This window comes from Hibiscus syriacus, unplaced genomic scaffold (genome assembly GCF_006381635.1).
Source record: "Hibiscus syriacus cultivar Baekdansim isolate YM2019G1 unplaced genomic scaffold, ASM638163v2 tig00000452_pilon, whole genome shotgun sequence".
Classification (NCBI taxonomy): Eukaryota; Viridiplantae; Streptophyta; class Magnoliopsida; order Malvales; family Malvaceae; genus Hibiscus; species Hibiscus syriacus.
This window is the reverse complement of record NW_024061787.1, coordinates 930,838-958,059: the sequence shown is the minus strand read 5'-3', so window position 1 is coordinate 958,059 and position 27,222 is coordinate 930,838. Positions and strand designations below refer to the sequence as shown.

The window sequence follows — 27,222 nt, the reverse complement described above, 5'->3', positions numbered from 1 at the left end:
ATCTTATAATTTTATTTTGATTATATTATTTTATTTTATGTTATTTGATGATAATTATATAGTAATATAGTAGTTTAGAAAGATAATAAAATATAGTATGGTGTCAGTTTTGATTTTTTTTTAAATATATATATATATATATATATTATTAAGTGTAGTATTATTCATTTGTCACATATTATTTGATTGTAGGCCCAATTGAATTGTAGCCAAATTCAAGGTGGAACTGGGCGATCCATCCAGATAGCAGTCCAGAAGATTAGGACCAAAGAAGAACCTGTAACCCGTTAGGGTTTATGGAAGTGTTACCAGGCGCCACCTAAGGAACAACCATTGAATCATAATGGTGATCTGATGTTCCAGCTATGCACACATGAGACACACGCTTGAAAAAACTGCCTCGGTGTACCTGCAATATTAAGACTTTGGGGTGAGTTTGTAAGGTTACATCTTATCTTCAAGTGTGAATACAAATTAGTGAATTTTATAGAAATTCTTAGTATGGATAGCTACAATTGAGTGTAAATCTTATTGAGAAAATTGAACCACTATAAATTCTTTTGTAAATAATTTTAATTTTCTAAGGCTTCCACAAAAGAAATTTATTAGTCAACTCACCCTCTCTTGATTATTTTATTCGTGTAGACACGTCTTTTCGTCCGAAGATTTTTGCTATTATCTTATAATTTTATTTTGATTATATTATTTTATTTTATGTTATTTGATGATAATTATATAGTAATATAGTAGTTTAGAAAGATAATAAAATATAGTATGGTGTCAGTTTTGAATTTTTTTTAAAAATATATATATATATATATATGATTAAGTGTAGTATTATTCATTTGTCACATATTATTTGATTGTAGGCCCAATTGAATTGTAGCCAAATTCAAGGTGGAACTGGGCGATCCATCCAGATAGCAGTCCAGAAGATTATGACCAAAGAAGAACCTGTAACCCGTTAGGGTTTATGGAAGTGTTACCAGGCGCCACCTAAGGAACAACCATTGAATCATAATGGTGATCTGATGTTCCAGCTATGCACACATGAGACACACGCTTGAAAAAACTGCCTCGGTGTACCTGCAATATTAACCAATATGGGAAATTAACGAAAAAATGAGGATTCACTTATCCACCAATAGAAAGAGAAGGAAGCATGAAATAGGGGTTTCTTATAGCAGTTAAAAAACTGTAAATGGGATTTTAATTTAGAATTGACCACTATCTGGGAGTTTGTTTTTTTAGGAAGTTACAAAGCAAAAAAAAGAAGAAAAAGAAAAAACGAGCAAGAAGATTACATAGACATAACGAAAGGAAAAGAGGGGGAATTTGTAAAAGTTTCAGGTTCAACATTTTGAAAGCAATAAAAAGGAAACAATTTTTTTCCTTGATTCCATTCTCGCAATCGCAAAGATATCAATCATTCACAAAAAGGCAGTAGCATTCTCTCAAGCAAAAACAACAAAAAAACAACAAGCATTAACAAGGAGGTATTTCATCTTATTTTGTTTATTTTTAGTAACTATTTGTATGTGTGGTATTTATTTAGGAAGAAAATAAAGGTTAGAAGATTACCTATTTGAGTCACCTAGATTAAAACCGAAGCGTTGGGAATTGCTCAAGAAACCTTGTACATGAGTTAGGGGTTAATTTCTAGGTTGGAGTTTTTTAAAATAAAAAAGAGTGAAGGCTAGAGTGATGGCCCGAGAGAACTAACCTGGTTGAATCCTATGGTGGCGCGAGTGAAGTCTTATGGTTATCATCGAGAGAAAGAGTAAGTTAGCCTGTTTGAGAAGAGGGAGAGAGTATGGCATAGGAGAAGAGAATGGCCCTAAGAATGGTTAGATTTAGTAGAAGCGGGGGGTTTAGTTATAATGTTATATCTTAATTTAATATTTTTTGAAACGGTGTAGTTTAATTGGAGTCCATTGTATTTCATTTTTGTGTGATTGGGTTTATCTGGATTCCAATACTTGTAATTCTATTAAGTTGTATTTTAATCCCTTGGTATATTATTTTATTTGTTTGTTGCTTTGCAATTTGTTTGTTTGTCTTTAACATTTGCTGCTTCAATCCTTCATGATATCGATAAATATACGAGCGTGATTATGCGTAATATGGTCCTTGTTTGATACATTTTGCTTCGCCAATAGGTTCTCATATATTTAAAATACGTATTTTTCCAAGATATTATATCGGCTATATATATATATATATATATATATATACTGTAAATATGTTTTAATCCTCTCCATAATATATTGTATGTGTGCCAAATATAACATGGTGAACATTTTTTTTTAAATTATTACACGCAAGCATTAAAAACATTTGTTATAAGTCATTCTAGGGGTAATTATAGCATGTATATATTGGCTTAACCAAATTTCAAATTTTATGGATCATTAACATGTTTATAATATATATATGTAAAATATAGTTGCAGTTGAGTGTTCATGTATCCTTTCGGATATATTAATTTAGGTTCCATCATTCATTCAAGTGTGTGATTTTTTTTTATGTCACGTTGTATGATATTTTTAATTTTGTTTAATTAATTTTGGTATGACATTCTTTTTGCATAATTTGTATGATAACCTCATTTGCATAACTCGATATATTACATAATTGGATTAAGGGTAATACACTTTTAATTTAAAATTATTTAAAGTGGGTTGTCATAACACATTTGAGATCCGCTTTTAATGATTTTAAAATAAAAGTGTATCCCATCAGTGACGCCTAAAAATTGATCCATCACTTTAAAATTTGGGAATGGAAGAAAAAGAAATGTTCGGCTATTTAAATTTATCGAGAAAAGATTGTTATAGCTTTTAAGATCTGGTCTCGATATTTGTAAATAATCGAACATTCTTTATCTTTCTAAAACGACTCGGTAATTTTAATTTAATTTATTTGAGTGCTTTTGAATGTTTTTAAATTTACATCTTTGTTTAATGGGATTAAAAGTCAAATTAAGTTTGAATTTGTAAAGTTAATTGCAAAGGCGTTAATTAATCGACTAGGTACCGATTTAGGACGTTGTGGGGGTGCTAATCCTTCCCCACACGTAACCGACTCCCGAACTCATTTTTTTGGTAACACATACCTCAATCTGTTGTTTTAATTAAAATTAATTTTTATTTAAAATGACAAAGCATTTTTGGGTGCCCAATCACACCCTAATCAAATATTGGTGGAGACTCTTCGGACCGTATTTTTTTCGATCGTAAAGGAAATCCAAAATTTTTCGAAACGAGAGGTCTTTTAAATCGCATTTGTTTTTAAATTAAAAAGAGGATAATTAAGAATTAATGTGGTTTTCAAAATCTCACCTTTTCACCTTTAAGAAAAAATCGTTTCGACAGCTTGGCGACTCCGCTGGGGACTTTTTTTAGAGAGTTAGGCCGATAGTCGATTAATTAATTGTCTTTGCAATTGAAAATTATAAATTCGTTTTAATTTGGTTTTTGATCCCTTGTTTGGTTTTTAATAAGTTTTGTTTGTATTTTGATTGTTTTTAATTTAATTCGATTAACTAATAAATAGTTGTACTGATTTGTTTGCTAATGGTTTCAGAATAATTGTGTGTTTTAGGAATTGATTTTGAGTGTTTTTATTGTTTGTTTTTCGCTTTTCCTCACACACTGCACAACTGCATTATCATAACATGAGCTAAAACCCCGCTCCGTCCTATTTAAGTAGGAGTGAGAGACTATGCCCTCGCGTGGTTTTCACCTCCGTATGGGATAGTGGATCGCTCTTGGAGCTCACGCCTTATGGTCCTCGTGATGGTAATCACCTCGGCATGGACATAAGGAGACGTGTTCCCTCAAAATTGAACTCGATCCCCTAAAGCCTATGATGGGCCAGGATTGAGGGTTCGACAGCCCAAGGGGGCACCGACAATGACAATTCGAGAACCTATTACTTTAGAACCAAACCCAGCATATAGTGAACATAGAGCCTAAGTTGAGCCAAACCCGAACCTTAAGAATCCCTTGAGGAGGGTACACAAGGAAAAGCTTTTTTGAGTCATTTATTTTCGTTTTTCGAATAAATATATACGAACTAGATATCACGCGGTTAGTTTTATTTTTTGAATAAACATGCGAATTATATATCATGCGGTTAGGATTTCTTTTTGTGAATAACAAAGCATGGGGGTAGATATCATGTTGGGTAGGATCTGATAAAGCATGATTGGGTAGCCATCATGTGTGGGTAGGATTCTTGAACAAATTATTATCCCGACTTAATTGCTTTATGTTTACTAACTGATATTTTGTTGTCTTTGCTTTATTTCTTTTTTGTTTTGCATTGTAATGTCCATTACATGGTGTTGATTTGGGATCGATGTCCATATAGAAGGCCAGTAATATGGAACGAATGGTTCAGAGAGAGGTTGAGGACAATGTTAATGTTCTGAGGTGGTCGGAACAGTCCCAATTGACCAATGGGGATAGTGTGATGCCTGGATACGTGTCAAAGTTATTTGGTTACACTCACATCAACGTACGTCAAAATGATCTGAGTGAGCTAAAAGAGGTATGGGAAGATGAGAAGCAGCCGATAAGGAGATATTTTATCAGTTATATGGCGATATTCATTATCTTCTGGATGTTCCTATTGACCGAAATCTGTTTAGAGCATTGACGCAGTTCTGGAATCCGGCTTATAGTTGTTTCACATTTGGTAGGGTGGATCTGACACCAACAATAGAGGAGTATCAAGCTTTGGTCCGTTGTCCGAGGTCCTAAATAGATAGAATATATACCAAGCTGCCAGACACTCATTCATTTAAGAATAAATTACTATTGATGACCGGAATGAGTGAAGATTGAGTAGTCAGAAACGTTAAGAAGAAGGGAGACAGTGAGTGCATCTCTTGGGCTGCTATAAAAGAAGTAATTGATCATCACCCTGATAAGAGAAATAAGCTTGACTTGTTTGCTTTAGGGATTTATGGGCTCGTTATTTTTCCAAAGGTGCTGAGATATGTAGACGTATCAGTCGTTGACTTGTTTTAAAGATTAGACAAGCATGTGGATCCTGTTCCAGCCATTCTAGCTGAGACGTTCTGGTCTTTGAGTTCTTGTAGGCGCGAAGGAGAAAGACGCTTTATAGGGTGTGCGCCTTTGTTACTAATATGGATTCTAAGTCATTTCAAACATGTTGAAAGGGCACCAAGACGAGTGTTTCTAGATGGGTTTTTGCTTTTGAAGGATTTTCTTTCTAAAGAATGGCTTGGGGGCTTCACCGAAGAAAAATAGATGGTCATCTTCAAGGATATCAGGGATGGTGATATTTTGTGGCGAGCTTCGTGGAATGTCTCTTCGGATATACTTTACCGATATGGAAAGCGAGATATGGTCATCTTCAAGGTAAGTTCAGATTTTGCATTCAAATGAGATCAATATAAGGGTAAAGTTAAAGGGGTTGTTGAGGCCTGGAAGCAAACTTGTCGTGTAAATCTGTTCACCTATGATCTCGAGTTATCTCAAGAGTACGAGCAGTAGAGAAGCGGTCGAGTAAATGACAACATCCCGATGGTGAATCCTGAAAATATTCAGCCTGTGGAAGAACAGTTGAGAATGGTGACATCTCCATTAGAGTTAGCTAAGCGCGATTTCGAAGCAGAACTGAGACAATGGAGAATGACTTTGCAGAAGATAGAAGATGAAGTGTATTAAAAGGGATTGGAGATTGGCATTCAGAAGAGTATAGCATATCAAATTGAAAAAGTGGAGAAGCAAATTCGGCTAGACTTTGACGATCTTCGATCAACTTATCAGCGAATGGTAAAAGCTCAGACAGGTTCTAGCTTGAGTAAGTCTGTCGAATTGAGGCAAGAGGTGGCGAGCCTCAAAAGAGTAGCCGGAGAGAGTCAAGAAGAGCTCAAGCAAAGTAGACACCAAGTTCAGATTTTATCGAAGGAAAAGGATTCTTTAGAGCAGCGGTTACAAGAGATTCAAGCCCATAATGAGAAGTTGAATGAGAAGGTTTCAAGTTTAGAGACTGCATTACGACAATACAGAAGCAGGGAATGTAGCTCAAGCCGTGGGGAAGTTGAGAGTCTGAGAAAACAAGTGAGTGAGCTTGAAGCCATGGTTCAAGATTTTCAGAGGCAAGTAAGTGAGCTATCGATAGTTCCTTATGAGGGGGATATACAGTGGCATTCTCGATGGGAGCGAGCTCATGTGAGAGTTAAGCAAAGAGAGGACCTTATTGCTCGTTACCTAGGACACGCGCGGAGAATAACTCAATATTTGGTCATTCTATCTGAGGAAGCTACTGATGTGACTGAAGAACTGGATCCCAAGGCTGAAGAAAACCAGAAGATTGTGGAGTTGCTAGCGCATGTACAACAAATAGGAAAGATGGTGCATATTTATTTGTGATATGTTCCAACTTTGTAATTGAATGTCGTTCTAATATAAAGAGTTGTTTTAAGGAGTCGTTCCAGGATCAACACCCTGCATTTTGCATATACATTTTTTAATGCATTTAAATTTTTGCATCTCATTTTATTCATTCATAATCATATATTCCAATATTCATTAATAAACATCAACATTAATAAAAGGATTGTGTGACAGAGTAATACTGGGAACTTCCAAGCATCCCTATAATACCCGGAGGAAGGTCATGATGATAAAATTGCTCAACTTGAGAAAACTCAGCTGGAGTTACAAGAGAATATGAAGAAAATGCAAGAAGATATGATGAATGCCCAGAAGGAGATGTTTGCCAAGTTTGCGAGTCTGTTGGAAAGAAGAAATCCGGAATATGGGAAAAGCCCTATGCCAGGAGCTGTAACTGAGGACCCACTTTATCCTCCAGGGTTCACCCCAGAACAATCTTAGAACATTCAAGTGACTACTGTTCATGTCGGGAAGGTGCAAATTAATCCAGTCGGTGCTTCTGTTAACGTACAACTTGGATCTAGTTCGTATAAAAAAGAACATCAATATCATCAAGTTTCAGACCTTGATGAAGAAGATAAGAAGGACCAAAACAATCCGGTGGGAGAGAAATGGAAACAGTTAGAAAGAGAAGTTAGAGCCATGAAGGAAGATACCAGTGTCTATGGATTCGACGCGAAGGAATTAAGTCTAGTTCCGGATTTGGTTTTGCCTCCAAAGTTCAATGTTCCTGATTTTGAGAAGTTTGATGGTACTAGGTGTCCCTCTACGCATATCACAATGTTCTGTAGGAAGATAACCGGATACATAGGGGATGATCAATTATTAATACATTGTTTTCAGGAAAGCTTAACTGGTTCGACAATCCAGTAGTATAACCAGCTGAGTAGAGCTAATATTAAATCGTGGAAAGACTTGGTAAGTCTTTTCTTGAGCAATAAAAACATGTAAAAGATGTTAAGCCCAACAGGATGATGTTGCAAGGAATGAAAAAGAAGTCTAACGAGAGTTTTAGACAATATGCTCAAAGATGGAGAGATGTAGCGGTGCAAGTCCATCCACCATTGGAAGAGGAGGAAACAAATATGTTTTTTTGTCAATACCTTAAGGGCTCCTTTTTTCTCGCATCTTATCGGTAATCCTTATCGAAGTTTTACTGATGTAGTTACGGCGAGAGAAATGATTGAAATGGCAGTTAAGAGTGGAAAGCTCGAGGGAGAGAGTCTAGTAAGAGGCCACCAACGAGGAAAAAGGAAAACGAAGTCAGTAACGTGAGGCAATATGATTCTAATAATATCACTGTTTCCCGACCTCAAGGAGTAGTGTCGTCAACACAAAATGACAATAGACAAGGGGCAAGGGATCAGAGGAGAGAGAGGCCTCAATTTGACCCCATCCCGATGATTTATAAGGAATTGTTTTAGATTTTGTATGATCGACATGTGGTTTCACCGTATCACATTACACCAATGCAACCTCCTTTTCCCAAATGGTATGATGCTAGTGCTCAGTGTGAGTACCATGCGGGGAATCCCAGACATTCTATTGAGAATTTTACTGCGTTTAAGAAGGTTTTCCAAGCTTTGAGAACGAGGAATGCCATCAACTTTGGTGACAGTGAACAACCAAATATAGCTTAGAATCCATTGCCAAGCCATGCAGGGGCAGGAGTTAACGCAATTACTGAAGAAAAAAGAAAGAGAATTATAAGGAAGGTTAGTGAGGTGGTATCACCCATGAGTTGGGTGTGGTGTCAGATGGTTAAGGTAGGATTGTTGAAGCCCAGTTTGATGGGTGAACAGTTTAACAGTGGAGAGGTATGCCAGTATCATAACAGTGAAGGACACATTATTCAGCAATGTCCTGACTTCCTATCTTTGGTTCAAGACATGATGGACAGTAAAGAAATTGAGTTCTTTAAAGAGATTGTTGAAGAAGAGGAAGCAGAAGTTTTCTCTTAAGAAGGATCATCTAAAGGGGTTTACAATGCTAGTTGTCCCCTAATCATTACTCCCAAGAATCGATTACCTGAAAATGTAGCTCCGAAAGTGATTATTATACCTCCATCTCCATTTCCATATCGGGATAATAAACAAGTGCCTTGGAAATATGATTGCCAGATGGGAAATGTAACAAAAGAGAATAAGGAAGTAGATGAGGTGGGATACTTTACCAGAAGTGGTAGCTGTTATTCTCTTAATCCACCTAAAGAGTCTGAGAAGAAGGTTGCGATTGATAAGGGGAAAAAGGTTGATGTGCAGATAGAAGAAGATAAGCTCGTTATCAACGAACCTATCATTGAGAGTGAAGCAATGGAATTTTTGAAGTTTCTGAAGCACAGTGAGTACAGTGTTGTGGAACAGTTACACAAGTTGCCTGCCCGTATTTCTGTTTTATCATTACTTTTGAGTTCAGAGGCCCATAGGAATGCTCTGTTAAAGGTTTTGAACCAGACTTTTGTTCCGAAAGAGTTGCCCATTAAAATGTTGGACCGATTAGTTTCCAATATACAAGCTGATAATTTTTTATCTTTTTCTGAGGATGAGATCCCTTCTGGGATGATTGGTAGTCAGAAGGCTTTGCATATCACAGTTAAGTGTAAAGGGCATGTGTTGTCCCAGGTTTTGGTTGATAATGGTTCGGCTTTGAATGTGATGCCCTTAGTGACTCTGAATAAGCTTTCATTAGATAGTACGCTTATGGGAACCTGCCAAAGTGTTGTTCGAGCTTTCGATGGGACTAAAAGAGAAGTGTTGGGCAAGATTGATGTTCCTCTAACTATTGGTGCAACAACTTATGAAGTTGAATTTCTCGTAATGGACATTATGCCTACATACAACTGTTTGTTAGGAAGGCCTTGGATTCATCAGGCCAGTGCAGTTCCGTCTATATTGCACCAGAGACTAAAATTTATGATTGATGGAATGTTGGTATGTATTCATGCTGAAGAGGACATTATTGCTTCTGTTTCTACTATTGCTCCGTATATTGAAGTGGATGAGCAAGCGGTCGAGTGTTCTTTCAGATCATTGGAGTTTTTTAATGCTACGTTTGTGGCTGAAGGCAGGAAGATACCAAAGCCTAGATTGTCAAATTGCACCAAAATGGGACTCAAGCTTACCCTTGGAAGAGGAGCAAAAGTTGGAAAAGGGTTAGGAAGTCAGTTACAAGGACTGGTGAATCCAATATGCCCTGTTACTAAAAGATATCGGTTTGGTTTGGGGTATCAGCCAACTCTAAGGGATAAGTTGAGGGGAATTAAGAAGGGCCAGGAAATGAGAAAGGCCAGATTGGCTGGAGAAGACCTTAGCTGGGAACCCACGACCTTCCCGCCGTTGAGCAGCATTTTCATATCTGGGGGGCATATATTTCAAGGGAATTCAAGGAACACTGAGGTTATGGTTGAGAATGCCTTGGGAGATTTAGGCATTAATGTTATAACTGATGGTGAGTTTGAAGAAATGAGAGCTATGGGCATTTATCCTGCACCGCCGGGCTTCGTGTTGAACAATTGGACCGCGGAAGAACTGTCTATAGTTTACAAATCTGTTATAGAGTAATGCACTGGAACTTTCTCCCTGTTGTTCATACCCTGGGGCAATAGGTATTTTATGTAAAGGGTTAAGCTGTTTATTTTTTCTTGCTTTCAATAAAAGATGCATTCTGTTAGTTCCAAATGGCAAACATTCTCCCATGCATTTTTTCATTCATTCTTTATTGTATATATGTATGTATTAATTTCTTTCTATTTATTTATATGGGAAAATATCCTCCCATATGTATATATGTATATATATCTTCTCTTTCATTATTTTTTCAGGAGCTCAGATATCAATAATATGAATGCTAATGACTCTGACCCGGTTATTGATTTCGAGAAGCCTATATGTCAAGGGGAAATCGAGGATTGTGATGATGATGAGGGATGTGAACTACCTTCTGAATTGTTGAAAATGGTGGAGAATGAAGATAAGCATATTCTGCCTAATAAAGAGTCTATTGAGATTTTGAATTTGGGGACAGATGAGAATAAGAGAGAAATAAAGATTGGAACCTCTCTGTCAGTTGGAGGTCGACAAGATTTGATAAAATTGCTTCGAGAATACAAGGATGTGTTTGCTTGGTCATACGAAGATATGTCGGGTTTAGATATAGAATTGGTTGTCCACAAACTACCAATAAATCCTGAGTGTAAGCCGGTACAACAAAAACTGAGAAGAATGAGACCCGAGATGTTGCTCAAGATTAAAGAGGAAGTGAAGAAACAATTTGATGTTGGGTTTCTTAAAGTGGCTAAATATCCTGAATGGGTGGCGAATATCGTCCCAGTACCGAAGAAGGATAGGAAAGTTCGAATGTGTGTCGACTATAAAGATCTCAACCGAGCTAGTCCAAAAGATAATTTTCCTTTGCCACATATAGACACTCTAGTGGATAATACTGCTGGAAATTCTTTATTCACTTTTATGGATGGTTTCTCTGGCTACAATCAAATTAAGATGAACCCTGAAGATATGGAAAAAATGACGTTCGTTACCATGTGGGGAATGTTTTGTTATAAAGTAATGTCGTTTGGATTGAAGAACGCAGGGGCAACATATCAAAGGGCCATGGTGACGTTATTTCACGACATGATGCATAAAGAAATAGAAGTTTATGTCGATGATATGATTGTCAAAGCTAAGACAGAGGAAGAACATATTGGGAATTTGAGAAAACTCTTTAAAAGACTAAGAAGATGTCAGCTAAAACTCAACCCAAATAAATGTACTTTTGGGGTGACATCTGGGAAGCTGTTGGGATTCGTAGTAAGACAAGGAATTGAAATAGACCCAGATAAAGTAAAAGCTATTCCAGACTTGCCACCCCCATGAACACAAAAAGAAGTCAGAGGATTTTTGGGGAGGTTAAATTATATAGCTCGGTTTATTTCGCAGTTGACTGATAAGTGTGATCCCATATTTCACCTTCTTCGTAAGAATAACTCAGGAGAATGGAGTGAGGATTGTCAAAGAGCTTTTGAAGTAGTGAAAAGATATTTGTCGAGTACTCCAATCTTGGCGCCACCCATCTCAGGCAAACCATTGATTTTGTATTTGTCGGTTTATGAAAATTCAATGGGGTGTGTGCTGGGGCAACGTGACCAAACTAAGAAGAAAGAAAGGGCTATATATTATCTCAGCAAGAAGTTCACTGAATGTGAGACTAGATACCCACCCATTGAAAAATTGTGTTGCGCTTTAGTATGGGCTACCCGAAGGCTTAGGCAATATATGTTGTATCATACTATCCCTTGAAATATCTAATGGGTGTACCTACATTATCTGGAAGATTAGCTCGTTGGCAGATCCTATTATCCGAATTTGAAATCCAGTATGTAAACCAGACGGCAATTAAAGGAAGTGCTATAATGGAATTCATTGCAAGCAGGGCTTTGGAAGAATATGAGTCGTTGAGCTTTGATTTCCCAGATGAGGATTTAATGTTTATTTCGGTAGAAGAAGCAGTGGCATCCACTAGTAAATATTGGAAGTTGAACTTCGATGGTGCTTCAAATGCCATGGGACATGGAATCGGGGTAATTTTGGTCTCACTAGAGGGAGAACATTATCCTTTCACCAGTCGGCTTAATTTTGAGTGTACAAACAATATGGACGAGTATGAAGCTTGTGTTCTGGGTCTTAGAGCTGTCGTTGAACGCAAAGTAAAAATGCTCAAGGTGTATGGGGATTCAGCTTTGGTAATTTACCAGCTCAGAGGAGAATGGGAGACAAAAGATCCTAACCTTGTAGAATATCGTAAGTTGGTTATGGAACTTGTTGAAGAATTTAAAGAAGTAACTTTCAATTATCTCCCCAGAGAATATAATCAAATGGCAGATGTATTGGCCACACTGGCAGCGACATTTAAGATGAACGAGCATTCAAATATGATGCCCATTTAAATGAAAGCTTATGAGTATCCATCCCATTATTTTAATATTGAAGAGGAAAAAGATGGAAACCCCTGGTATTATGATATCTTGCAATATATAAGGTATCAGAGTTATCCAGAACAGGCCACTGAGAATGATAAGAGAACCATTAGAAGAATGGCATTAGGGTATGTGCTTGATGGTGAGACTTTATACAAGAAAAGTCTGGATCAGGTATTGTTAAGGTGCGTGGACACGAAAGAAGCCAAGTTGATTCTTGAAGAAGTGCATGAGGGAATATGTGGTACCCATGCTAATGGGCATGTTATGGCTAGGCAGATTATGAGATTTGGGTATTATTGGTCAACTATGGAAACAGATTGTATCAATTATGCCCAAAAATGTCAAAAATGTCAGATTTATGGAGATAAGATACATACTCCTCCTCATCCGTTGCATGTAATGACAGCGTCGTGGCCATTCTCAATGTGGGGCATGGATGTTATTGGACAAATTTCACCCAAAGCTTCAAATGGTCATCGCTTCATCCTGGTAGCCATAGATTACTTCACCAAGTGAGTAGAAGCAGCTTCTTACGCAAATGTTACCCAATTGAAAATATGCAAATTCTTAAAGAAAGAGCTCATTTGTAGATATGGTTTGTCATAGAGGATTATCTCCGATAATGCATTGAATTTAAACAATAAGGTGATGGATTCGGTCTGTAAACAGTTCAAAATAAAGCATCATAATTCTACCACTTATCGCCCAAAGATGAATGGGGCAGTAGAGGCGGCTAATAAGAACATCAAAAGGCTCATAGAGAAGATGACTGAAACCTATAAGGATTAGCATGAGAAGTTGCCATTTGCTCTGTTTGCCTATCGAACTTCTGTACGGACGTCAACTGGGGCAACTCCATTTTCTTTGGTATATGGTATGGAAGCTGTCTTACCTATTGAGGTGGAAATTACCTTACTTCGGATTTTGTCAGAAGTGAAGCTAAATGAGGCAGAATGGGTACAGGCTAGGTATGACCAATTAAATTTGATTGAAGAAAAGAGATTGAAAGCTATTTGTCATGGTCAGATGTACCAAAAACGTATGATACGAGAACATGGTAAGAAAGTTCGTCTTCGAGAATTCCATGAAGGAGATTTGGTGCTTAAAAAGATTTTCCTGTTTAGAAGGATTTTCGAGGAAAATGGATGCCCAACTGGGAATGACCTTATGTTGTCAAGAAAGCCTTTTTCGGGGGAGCTCTAGTCTTAACTAAAATGGATGGATCGGAATTACCCTATCCAGTAAATTTCGACGTTGTTAAAAGATATTTCGCCTGATGAAAAAATAAAAAGGAAAGAAAAAATGAAAAATGGTGAAAGAAAAAAATGAAAAAAGAAAAAAAGAAAAGAGAAAAGAGAAAAAAGAAAAGAGAAAATAAAAAATGAAAAAATGAAAAAAGAAAGAGAAAGAGAAAAATGAAAAATGAAAAAATAGAGAAAAAATAAAATGAGGGTTCAAGATGAAAACCCGGAAAAAGGCGTATTGAAACCAAAGGAGGTCTCAAGTTGAAAACCCGCAAAGGGCGACTTGAGTTTTGTTTAAATTTAGAATTAGTGCATGGTGGAGGTTCTGAATTAATTTTGGAAGTGGAAAGAGGTCCTGATATGGATAGTAACAATGACAGTTGGTGATCAGGGTTGAGACTAAAGATTAATGAGTCTCGATTGAAATAATCAAGAGAGAAATTGAATGCACAAGAGATTCAATACTGGTTTAGGGCATCCAATAATGGGAGATTTGGGGGTTTAGAAAAAGCTTCACACTCTTAAGCATCATCACAATGTTGGAGATCCTTTCGACAGAAGCTACACTCGAATCATTCTAACGGCGTGCCAGTTCAAAAGCATTTGCATTATTGATATTTGAAGACTCCTACTCTTTTGTTCTTTTACTTTTTCCAGTTAAATGTTTGCAATGTAGTTACCTAAAAATTCTCTGCATTTATATAAACAAAGAGATTTATTTTTGTTGAGTTAATCGATCGATGGAATCAGCCAAGAGGGGGAGTGAATTGGCAATTAAAATTTTGGTAGAAGCTTTTGAAGAAAATTGAAAGTAATTGTACATCGATTTAGAGTGGTTCGACTTTCTCAATCATAGTCTACGTCCACTACCTTAGCTATCCACACTAAGGATTTTTCAACAAATTCACTAATTTTTTCTTTCTTTTGAGGCTAAAGAGATAACCTTACAATTCCCTCAAGAATATACCCCAATTCTTGAGAACACTCTTTTCTCAAAGAGAAGATTAAAAATTTGCAAACTCACAAGAAAAACCTCACAAGGCAAATATGTTTGCACAATTCTAGAACAAAGAAAGAACACTCAATAATAAATACAATTGAGCACAATAAGTGTTCTTGAAAGCAAAATGAATATTGAATGAAAAATAGGCTTGAAATGCTCAAACTTGAGGTTTGATGCTTTCTCTTTGATTCACTCTTGATTCTAGTTGCTTGTTGTTTCTTGTTATTGATCAATGGCTTCTAAGTTTGTTTAAATACACCTTCAAATGATTATGAACGTTGGAGATGATTAGTGGAGTCAATAGAGTCGTTTAAGTGTGAAAACAATTAATTAAAGCAGCTGGGAACGTCAGTGCATCGATGCATACCCATGGTGCATCGGTGCATCAGTGTAAAATTCAAATATTTTGACTTTTGGAACCTTAGTGCATCGGTGCACTAAGAGTGCATCGATGCATCAAGTGCATTCGATGTTTCAAAATAGCCAGAGTGCATCGATGCATGGCTGGTGCATCGATGCATCAAATGCATTCGATGTTTTCATTAAAATCCTCAGTTCATCGGTGCATGGTAAGTGCATTGATGCATGAAATGCATTCGATGTTCAATTTAATTCATGGTGCATCGATGCATGGATTGGTACATCAGTGCATCACTCTGAAAAATTGATTTTAGGCTTGAATTTGGTTCAAAATACTTTGTGAAAATTGTTTCAAAAATATATTAAGTATAAAACACAATTTTACACATTTAGTAAGGTTTGAAATTGATCTTAAAAGACTTGGAGTAATAATTTGATATTCGATTAATTGAATCAAATAGACTTAGAAAATCTTTTGTAAAATCTTAAAATTCATTTAAAGTAATTTGTTATATCAAAACACAAAAATGTTTTCAACACTTTTCTTGTTAGTTTCCCTTTTGTAAGCATCTTATTTTGAAAGGCTAAAACATATAGCTTAACTTGAAGTACATGATATCATTTTGTATTATTGTGCAAAAGGTTTTGGAAAATGCAGGTATTCTGAAGCTGACAATGGTTTAAACATGTAAGCTTGTGTGGCTACGGGAAACTAAAACTTTGGAGTTCATAGAAAATCTTAGCCATTAAAAGATGACCTAAGGAGATTGTCATTAATTAAGAAGTTGGTTATAGGTACCGGTGGGTTTTCAGGAAAGAAAGAAGTCAAGGTCCTGTTAAATCGAAGGTTATGGTATTGAGATTATTAACTGGGGTGAACTGGTCAAATGTTCTGTGCCCAAGACGAAATTGAGTTCCATCAAGATCAAAAGGAGACGGAGTTCCTTCGAAGAAGAACACGCATTAAATTGCATAACTGCATACATTTTAGACATGAATAGGATCATGACCTTCATAATTGCATGATGGCTTAAATATCTACAGGTTTTCCAGGGGTAGTTGAAGATTGAAGATATGGAAACACCAAGATGAGGATAACTGAGTCGAAGTAGATTCACATAGCCAATGGCTTCAAAACAAGTTTTCACGTTGGAGATGGATTTTTAGAAATTTTCTCAAATTCTAATTTTTCTTTCTTTCTTTCTTTTTTAGTATAATATTTTTCAAACATACATTAATGATTGGTAATGTTTGATTTTCAAGTTTGACCTTCGAAACAAGTCAATCTTAAGCCTTCACGGAAGAGTAGTGAAGTAATTCAAACCTAAGCCTTCATGGAAGAGTAGTGAAGCAAATCAATCTTAAGCCTTCACGGAATAGTAGTGAAGCAAAATCATTTTATGAAGATCGAGTTCTATACTCTCAGATGGAATAGGGAGCGGACCCGTTTGTTGAAGATTGTTCGAGTTTTATACTCTTTGAAGGAATAGAGAGCGGACCCATTTTATGAAGATTGTTCGAGTTCTATACTCTCTGAAGAAATAGAGAGCGAACCCGTTTGTTGAAAATTATTCGAGTCTTATACTCTCTCAAGAAATAGAGAGTGGACCCATTTGTTGAAGATTGTTAAAGTCCTATACTCTCTCAAGGAATAGAGAGCGGACCCGTTTGTTGAAGATTGTTAAAGTTCTATACTCTCTGAAAGAATAGAGAGCGGACCCGTTTACTGAATATTGTTCGAGTCTTATACTCCCTGAACGAATAGGGAGCATGCACGTTTGTTGAAGATTGTTCGAGTTCTATTCTCCCTAAAGGATTAGGGAGTGAACCTATTTGTTGAATGTTTTTCGAGTCCTTTACTCCCTGAAGGAATAGGGAGCGGACCCGTCTTTCGAAGATTTTTTCAATTCTGACTTATTATGAAGTCGCAGTGGTGCAGATTTCCTATGACGAGATGGATCGTCTTCGGACGAAAACTTGTGTCTTTATTCTTTGCCCTACTGTTGTAGTACAACAGTGGACAAAGAGGGGCAGTTGTAGACACATCTTTTAGTCCGAAGTTTTTTGCTATTATCTTATAATTTTATTTTGATTATGTTATGTTATTTTATGTTATTTGTTGATAATTATATATAGTAATATAGTAGTTTAGAAAGATAATAAAATATAGTATGGTGTCAGTTTCGATTTTTTTTAATATATATATATATTAGTATTAAGTGTAGTATTATTCATTTGTCACATATTATTTGATTGTAGGCCCAACTGAATTGTAGCCAAATTCAAGGTGGAAATGGGCGATCCATCCAGATAGCAATCCAGAAGATTAGGACCCGAGAAGAACCTATAACCCGTTAGGTTTTATGAAAGTGTTACCAGGCGCCGCCTAAGGAACAACCATTGAATCATAATGGTGATCTGATGTTTTAGCTATGTACACATGAAACACACGCTTGAAAAAACTGCCTCGGTGTACCTGGAATATTAACCAGTATGGGAAATTAACAAAAAAAAAATGAGGATTCACTTATCCACCAACAGAAAGAGAAGGAAGCACGAAATGGGGGTTTCTTCTAGCAGTTAAAAAAATTTAAATGGGTTTTTAATTTAGAATTGACCACTATCTGGGAGTTTGTTTTTTTAGAAAGTTACAAAGCAAAAAAAAGAAAAAAAAAGAAAAAACGAGCAAGAAGATTACAAAGACAGAACGAAAGGGAAAGAGGGGAATTTGTAAAAGTTTCGGGTTCAACATTTTGAAAGCAATAAAAAGGAAACAATTTTTTCCCTTGATTCCACTCTCACATTCGCAAGGATATCAATCATTCACAAAAAGCCAGTAACATTCTCTCAAGAAAAAACAACGAAAAAACAACAAGCATTAAAAAGGAGGTATTTCATCTTATTTTGTTTATTTTTAGTAACTATTCATATGTGTGGTATTTATTTAGGAAGAAAATAAAGGTTAGAAGATTACCTATTTTAGTCACCTGGATTAAAACCGGAGCGTTGGGAATTGCTCAAGAAACCTTGTACATGAGTTAGGGGTTAATTTCTAGGTTGGGGTTTTTTAAAATAAAAAAGAGTGAAGGCTAGAGTGATGGCCCAAGAGAACTAACATGGTTGAATCCTATGGTGGCGCGAGTGAAGCCTTATGGTTATCACCGAGAGAAAGAGTAAGTTAGCCTGTTTGAGAAGGGGGAGAGAGTATGGCAGAGGAGAAGAGAATGGCCCTAAGAATGATTAGATTTAGTAGAAGCGGGGGTAGTTATAATGTTATATCTTAATTTAATATTTTTTGAAACGGTGTAGTTTAATTGGAGTCCATTGTATTTCATTTTTGTGTGATTGGGTTTATCTGGATTCCAATACTTGCAATTCTATTAAGTTGTATTTTAATCCCTTGGTATATTATTTTATTTGTTTGTTACTTTGCAATTTGTTTGTTTGTCTTTAACATTTGCTGCTTCAATCCTGCATGATATCGATAAATATATGAGCGTGATTATGCGTAATATGGTCCTTGTTTGATACATTTTGCTTCGCTGATAGGTACTCATATATTTAAAATACGTATTTTTCCAAGATATTATATCGGTTGTATATATATATATATATATATATATATATACACACTGTAAATATGTTTTAATCCTCTCCATAATATATTTTATGTGTGCCAAATATAACATGGTGAGCATTTTTTTTAAATTATTACACGCAAGCATTAAAAACATTTGTTATAAGTCATTCTAGGGGTAATTATAGCATGTATATATTGGCTTAACCAAATTTCAAATTTTATGGATCATTAACATGTTCATAATATATATATGTAAAATATAGTTGCAGTTGAGTGTTTATGTATCCTTTCGAATATATTAATTTAGGTTCCATCATTCATTCAAGTGTGTGATTTTTTTTATGTCACGTTGTATGATATTTTTAATTTTGTTTAATTAATTTTGGTATGACATTCTTTTTGCATAATTTGTATGGTAATCTCATTTGCATAACTCGATATATTACATAATTGGATTAAGGGTAATACACTTTTAATTTAAAATTATTTAAAGTGGGTTGTCATAACGCATTTGATATCCGCTTTTAATGATTTTAAAATAAAAGTGTATCCCATCAGTGACGCCTATAAATTGATCCATCACTTTAAAATTTGGGAATGGAAGAAAAAGAAATGTTCGGCTATTTAAATTTATCGAGAAAAGATTGTTATAGCTTTTAAGATCTGGTCTTGATATTTGTAAATAATCGAACATTCTTTATCTTTTTAAAACGACTCGATAATTTTAATCTAATTTATTTGAGTGCTTTTGAATGTTTTTAAATTTACATCTTTGTTTTATGAGATTAAAAGTCAAATTAAGTTCGAATTTGTAAAGTTAATTGCAAAGACGTTAATTAATCGACTAGGTACCGATTTAGGACATTGTGGGGGTGCTAATCCTTCCTCACACGTAACCGACTCTCGAACTCATTTTTTTGGTAACGCATATCTCAATTTGTTGTTTTAATTAAAATTAATTTTTATTTAAAATGAAAAAGCGTTTTTGGGTGCACAATCACAACCTAATCAAAGATTGGTGGCGACTCTTCGGACTGTATTTTTTTCGATCGTAAAGGAAATCCAAAATTTTTCGAAGCGAGAGGTCTTTTAAATCGTATTTGTTTTTAAATTAAAAAGAGGATAATTAAGAATTAATGTGATTTTTAAAATATCACATTTTCACCTTTAAAAAAATCGTTTCGACAATTCGATTGATTGACTCAACAATTTATGTGCTGAATCCATTGTTGGGCTCGTCATCCAAGCTTTCGTCTTCCTTGGCAGAAACGGGTTGATTTGCTTTAAGGCTCATCTCCTTTACTTCTCTTTTTCTCAATTAATTTCACTTTCCCCTAATTCATCATCTAAACCCTAATTTATCATTTCAAATACCTAATTCATCTCCCAAGATCATTACAAAATGTTTGTATTTCAACTCTAACAGGGTTCCGTAATGTTAATAATGAGGAAATTCATGTTTCTCGACAGTTGATATGTTGGTGGATTTTGAACTTATTAGATAATATGCTGTTTGTAATATCTTAATTTTGTCCTAAAACTAAAGAGGAAACAAAATACAGGGACCAAACTTATAATATTACCTATGTGTAATTTTGGGCTTTAAAAGCCAAAAATAAAGCAGATTTCAAGGCCCCCTTTTGTAAACCAGAAAGAAAGCAAATTAAAAAAAAGGGTTCTCTTCTTCATATCGTTGTCTTATTTGCTTGTCCTCTTCCTTTTTTCGCATAGCTAGGTGTAGGGGGCGATCGGGTTCCTCGTCGGAGCCTTGTCGGCCTTAGGGTGGTCGGTCTAGGAAGCTGAATGGTCGGGGAACATCTTCAAACCGGGGCTTTAGGTAAGGTTTAGGGGAAACATTTGGTTTTGGAACCCAACCACCGATAGTGGTGGTCGGGGAGTGAGGCCGCCTATTGTAGTCGTTAGGGGGGGTTCGGCCGAGAGTCTTTTGGTCGTTAGGAGTTTTGTATGTCTTTGTTAACGTGAGGCTTTGCGACTCACGACTGTCGAAACGATGGTTGTGGAGTTTGAGGGTTCACTATCGAAGGATGATAGAAAGGTTAGAGGAGATCGTTGTTTTGTTTCCGTCCGGGTCAGTCCAGGGCCATCTCCGGTCGAAGTTGTAAGATGTCGGAATATGATAGTCTCCAGCCCGGTGGCCGGCCTGAGAAAAGCCACCATTGGGCTGTGGTCGGGCCTAACTTGGCCTGGGAGAATCTCTGTTTGTGAGGCAGAAGGGATGAAAAAGCTTCATCTTGATTTTGGGTAAATTATTTCAAGGTCCCTAAACCTCTAATTTTTTTCTTACTTTTAGTCACCTATTAGTGGGTAAATCACCCACAGGTCCTCCTAGTTTCGGTGTGTTTCACAGTTTTGTCATTATCGAGGATAAATCACCTTTAGCCCCCTGTAATTTAGCCTCTTTTGTACTATGGTAAATAATTTCTTATTTATTTTGAATATGCATGCATATTTTACTAACTTTTAATTTGATCACAATTTTGCTATGTTATTTATTTTAAGCTAACTACTAACTTTTATTTTATTGCACTTTAACCATTGTTATTTATTTATTTATTGTTTCTAATATTCGATTCGACCTTGTGGTGACCCGATCTGGGGTATGATCCACATTATTATGGTTCGGACTCTGCTAACCACTAACTTTTTTTATATTTATTTTGTTAATTTGTTTAAATTATTCGATTCGACCCTGTGATCCCCAGATCCCGGGTATGATCCGTATTATTATAGTTCGGACTACGCTAACTGCTACATTTTCTAACATCTAACCTTTCTAACCGCTAATTACTAACTACTAACATTTTATTTTTATTGCATTTAATTTCTGCTATTTAACTTTATGCACTTTTAAATTTATGCATTTTTATTTTCTTTATTTAATTTCAGTACTTACATTTTATTTGCTTTAATGTCCTAATCATTTATTTATGTCTCTTTATTTTTCTGTACTTTAATTTTATTTTTTTAATTATTGTATTTTATTATCTTTTTATTTTACTTCTATAATTTAATTTTTGCATAGTTAGATTTTGTTTCCTTACATTTTACCATGTATGGATGTTATATATTTGTTCGTATTATTTATGTATGTATATATTCTTTGTTCTTGGGAATTGGTTTCCAAAGATTGTACAAAACGTTTGTTTCATTCATTTTTAATGTTTTTCTACTCTAATATTTTCAAGAACACTTATTTGTAGAATGAGTGTAGAAAGCATTGTTTGGTCGAAATAGTGCGACCTGATACGACATTCGAATGAAATGTGAACTTGAAATAAATCGAATTTATTTTACTAATTAATGTGTTTTTATTCTAATTCAAATGATGCAATTCGTGTTTTTTATATAGCAATTTATTTTATGTAAAATGTTGATATTCAATTTATATTTGATTTACGTTTTTTATAAATCGATGAGGGAATATTCTTTTTAGGCAATAAATATAAGAGATAACCTTCCCGTCGGAGGATGAGCAAATCTCAATATTTCATTTTCGAATTAAAGGATTTTCCGTAATAATTAATTCGAAACAAATTAATTAAACTTTAATAAATGTATCATATTCTAACTTCATATTTGATTTATACTTTCTACCATTTTGCGACAATATATAAGCGATTAAGTACCATTTTGCGACAATATATATAGCTTCATGTTCTTAGATACTGGATATGCATAAAATGTTTAATGTTGTAGAAGGAGCAGGTGAATGTGGGAAATCATCCCCTGATAGGGAAGCCTGGAAGTTAGCCCCATGTGCAACGGCTGCACAAGATACTAACGCTCCAGTTTCCAGCTGTTGCTGCCAACAAGTGAAGAAAATAGGCCAGAACCCGCCATGCCTATGCGCGGTCATGCTTTCCAACACGGCTAAGAATTCCGGAATCAAGCCCGAAATCGCCATCACCATTCCGAAACGCTGCAACATTGCTGATCGTCCTGTTGGTTACCGATGTGGTGGTATTCTTCTTTTTTCTCACTTTGCAATAGCATCATTTACAGATTCTCCAAGTATCGAGTCTCGTTTTCCTTAATTTGCATCACTCAAAACTGGTTTTTGCGTATTGCAGCTTACACTTTGCCATGAGTACGAAGACAGTCATGGTTCCCGATGTTGCTTGTGTGCTTACTCGTAGTTCTGAGTTTGCTGGAATTTGTGCTTTCCATTAACCAGTTCATGTAGCTTATGAATTTAACTTTTCAATCCAGTTATTTGAATGCTAAATAAAAGCATATTTTTAGTTCAATCCAGCTATTTGAATGCTAAATAAAAGCCTATTTTGGTTATCTTATAAATGACTTTAAACGGAGTTTAATTCAACTAAATGACTAAATTCCCTAAGTAATTGGATACGCGAGATTTAGATGATCACGTATTTGAATTCAGGTGGAAGTGTTGAATACGGATATGCATCTTAATATATATATTTATATTCATGCTCGGATATGCTTCGGACATTTGGAGAAAAAGGAAGAATGGGTTCAAGTCTGTGATCTTTCCATGTCTGTAATAAACTAAAGGCATAATATCAAAATTATCGCCCAATGTTTATCAAAATTTTAATTTTGACCCTTATGGTTTTTTTTTTGTTGAGAATTTTAGTCCCAACATTTCATTTTGGGACAAAAAGATCCCCAGTTGATGAAAGAATTAGTGAACGGTTAATGCTCTAAAAAAGGGGGTCTTTTACCCTAAAATGAAATATTAGGTACCAAAATGCTCTAAAAAAATAATAAGAGTCAAAGTAACTATTCAGTAAGGCTTTAAGGACTTTGTCTTAAAATAATATGTTGGGGTCAAAACGGTCCAAAAAATAGAGACCAAAACGACTATTTTAATAAATCATGGCGGTTAATTTTGCCATTATAACTAATCTAAAATGCTTTTAATCTTTTAAAGGGAAAATCAAGTGGACAAGAGAAAATATAATTTTATATTTAAATTTAGATTTATAGTACAAAGAAGTTGTAGAAAACAAACAGTCTGCTTTAATTTACATCAGATTACAAGAAAAAGAACCCAACATTCTTCCACAAAGTCCTATGCTTATGCTTCTACCGTAGCCAGGCTATATCTATCAGATTATTTTGCATAGTAATAATAATAAGATTCACGACGCAACCAGCCAATTTTCCTGCAAAACGAATCCATAAACATAGTTTCAATCACATAGATTCGAAGGAAATATGTAAAGAAAAGGGCAGTATATGATAGAATACATGAATGATATGCAAAATAAATCCATAAACATATTCTCAAAGTGGTAATGATATAAATGATAAAGGAGAGACATCATAATCATATTGCATATATATATATATGTACCTTAAAAGAGTATTGGACAGAAATTTTGGATTAAGATGTTAGTAATAAAGTGAGCCTGCAAAAACAAAGAAGAATGATTAAAGACACTGCAGTACTTTAATTTTTATGGAAAGAGAATAATTTTTTATTATCACCAAAAAAATCTAAAGCTTTTTCATACCCTTCCACCAATTTCCTCTTGAAGCACCATCACTAGAATCGTTTCCATCACGATCATCATGTCCCCCATCCAATTTGAACTGTCAATATAGATGAAAAGAAGACGAGACATCCCAGGTAATTTAGTATGCAGAGAAAGCAGGGTTTGTTTCTTACATGAGTATGCTGAAACTAAAAAAATCATATATTAGGAGAATTTCTGAAAGATCGTATCTTTATAATAGTGTTAAACATAGTAATATTCTATAGTGTAAGCTATGCTTACAGATGGGGGAGACTGGGTGGTATTGTTCCTTGGAGAATAATTTTCTTGGCCTCCATAGTAGATAGATGAGCTGAGATAGGAAGGTTCCACGGTTTCATCGTGATAAATGGAAGAACTTTTGTCTTTATTCCTTGTGCCACTGCTTTGTCCCTCGGTATAATCAGTGGTATGATCTGTGAAATGTGCAAGATTCATAGAAAGTTCTCTCATATCCGTGTTTCTCAAGCCATTACTTGCTTCAGAATCTAGCCTAATTATTGTTGTTAGAACTTCTTAGAGAATTCATTAGAGCAGAAAAAGGCAATGGGAAAGGCATCATCCTTTGAAGACAAAATTATGTGAGAAGGGATAAGAAACCTGGACTTCTAAATCTGCCATGATGGGCTAAACCCTGATTATTCCAAGACCCCCTAATTCCAGAGTGAGTGGAGTCCCTCCCAAGCACCTTAAATAAGAAACAGAATGAGATCATTGACCATGCACTGAAACTAGCTAGTATTGGAATGTATATATAAACTTATATCCCATATTCCTTCATTTTCATTAACAAAACACACTGTAAATTTAAAATATTCCAAGAAAGATGGACCAGTAACTCCACTAGCTAGCATTTATCCACCAAGTGACTATAGCCAAACACTCGATGTACTATATATAAAGCACCTCTTTGCATCTTTTACAGAATCGTTCACTTGAAATACACACACACACACACACACACACACACAAACTCTAAATAGCGTTAAACCAAATTTCTCCTATATATATATCAACTTCTTAATGACTTCCAATCAAAATATTAACTCCCAGCATCAAGTTTTCACACATTTGCAAGTAAATATTTGACTAAAGCGTAAAAGGAAATTTCATTTTGTTTCATTAGAACCAACAAAGTTGAATTATTTATGGATAGGAAATGAAGAGCAAAATGGGTTTATAAACAAGTTTTTTACCACTGATGGCGGAGGGAAAATTGCCCCAAAAAGCCCAGTTGAGGATGATGAAGAAGAGTTCTTTGGACCAAAGAGATGATCCAAAGACGATGAAGATGAAGAACCACTTACTTGCTTTTTGTTTTCCATGCCAGAAAAATGTAAAACTTTCTTTTCCTTTTTTGGGTTAATAAAAGAAATCTTTCTTTGTCAACCAACGAACAAAACTACTCTTATATGTATATATCTTAAAGCAAGAAACGATCCTCAAAGAAAGAGACCAAACAAAAAAAGAGGTGGCTGGCAATGTCAGGCCAGGGATAAGATTTTCTTTCTCTTTTTATCTTTCCTGAGAAAACAAAGCAAACAGATAAAAACTAAAGAAGATTGCAGCAGATGTAGGAGAAGAGGCTAAGCTAAGGAGAGCAAAGGAGAATGGAGAAAGCTGAGAGCACGTGAAGACTTTGCAGTGATGTAGGGATATGTTGTTTGTTGGCAAACCATCCGACTCTATTTATAAGTCCAAAATAGGGGTTGTCATTGTTTCTGCTTTCTTTTCCTTTTCCTTTTTTTTTTCTTTTTTTGGAATAGTGAAGATGAAACTTCTATCAGGATCAAGATGATGATAAAATCAAAGAGTTTTAGATTACAGAATTATATTTTATTTGTGTTATTTTTTTGTCCTTTCAGTTTTAATGCCTTAATTAATTCGGATCGATCTACATCGCATACCTAATTTTAGTAGGAGAGTCTTCCAGCAGAAATTTTCTGCATACACAATGACTCAAACTCGACTCATTGCTTAAACGATATCAAACTCATGACCATTTGAATTAACTCGTGTTAGTCTATGTTACTTTTTAAATTGATCAAAATATTATCAAACAATTCTTTTAACATATTTTTCTAATTCACAATTATATGATTCAAATTTTGAATATTATTCTAATATTTTTTATGTCTCATCTCCAAAAACTAACTAATAATCGTCCTCTATTTAAAATATATTAGTTTTATGTTTATATTAATTTATTCTAAAATAACTAATTATTATTAATAATAAAATAATTTTCATATGTTTTTTTTTTAAAAAATAATGAGATACATTATTTTCTTGATGCGTAGCAGTAATTTTTAACATAATCTTAATATAAATATTAACAAAGTATTGGTCTTATGGTAACACATTATAGTTTTAAGTTTTACTGAGTATAAAGGGTGAAAATGAAGAATGATAAAAAATATTAGTCAAATTAATATAGATTTTAATCATTTGATTAGCTTAATCAAAATAAATAAATTTTTCATCTTTTATACTTCGCAAAATTAATAAAAAAATATGAAACGATATTAAGGAGATAAAACATATTAAAACTTTAAAAAAAATTATTAAAAAGAAAATCATAAATATTAAATATAAAGAATAAAATAGCATAATTAATCTCCTTGATATAAATTATACTCTTTAGATAAAAGGGTATTTTATCTAAAGGCGAAAAAGCATCATATGTGAATTCATTAAATATTTATGTCATGTTTATTAAAAAAAATATTATTTCTAGTTTTTTAATTTTTAAAAACAAATGGCCATTTGGATGCATCGGCCAAAACAAAGTAGAAATCCAGCCCTTGTTTGCCATGTGTCTCCTCGGGTACCTTCTTGACACTTTGTTTTGGATTGTTGAATTTTTATGGAGAAGATTGTACGAGTGAGAAAATAACATATAGTTTCTAGATATGGTTTTCATTTGTTATATACACATACACATGTGACAACTTTTAGTTGTTTCTGAATACGAATAAAATTTTAAAATTATTAGATACAAATAATGATCAATAAATTTAAATATTTTAATATTGTATGGATATATTAAATTTTAGGGTAAACTAAGTATTTGGCCCTCCATCTTTTCATGTACTTTTG

At 34.8% G+C, this 27,222-nt stretch overlaps 2 protein-coding genes across 2 annotated transcripts; one reads left to right on the top strand and one right to left on the bottom strand.

Moving 5' to 3' along the window:
• Positions 1–22,268: 22,268 nt before the first annotated feature.
• Positions 22,269–22,860, top strand: LOC120205742. Its single transcript, XM_039205572.1, has 2 exons — positions 22,269–22,576; positions 22,687–22,860. The coding sequence occupies exons 1-2, from the start codon at positions 22,288–22,290 to the stop codon at positions 22,701–22,703; spliced, it is 306 nt and encodes a 101-aa protein (XP_039061503.1). The 5' UTR covers positions 22,269–22,287; the 3' UTR covers positions 22,704–22,860.
• A 1,081-nt stretch (positions 22,861–23,941) lies between these two features.
• On the bottom strand, positions 23,942–25,724 carry LOC120205733. Its single transcript, XM_039205562.1, has 5 exons — positions 25,431–25,724; positions 24,724–24,811; positions 24,367–24,539; positions 24,103–24,181; positions 23,942–23,997 (listed from the first exon to the last, which is right to left on the bottom strand). The coding sequence occupies exons 1-5, from the start codon at positions 25,446–25,448 to the stop codon at positions 23,981–23,983; spliced, it is 375 nt and encodes a 124-aa protein (XP_039061493.1). The 5' UTR covers positions 25,449–25,724; the 3' UTR covers positions 23,942–23,980.
• Positions 25,725–27,222: the final 1,498 nt, after the last annotated feature.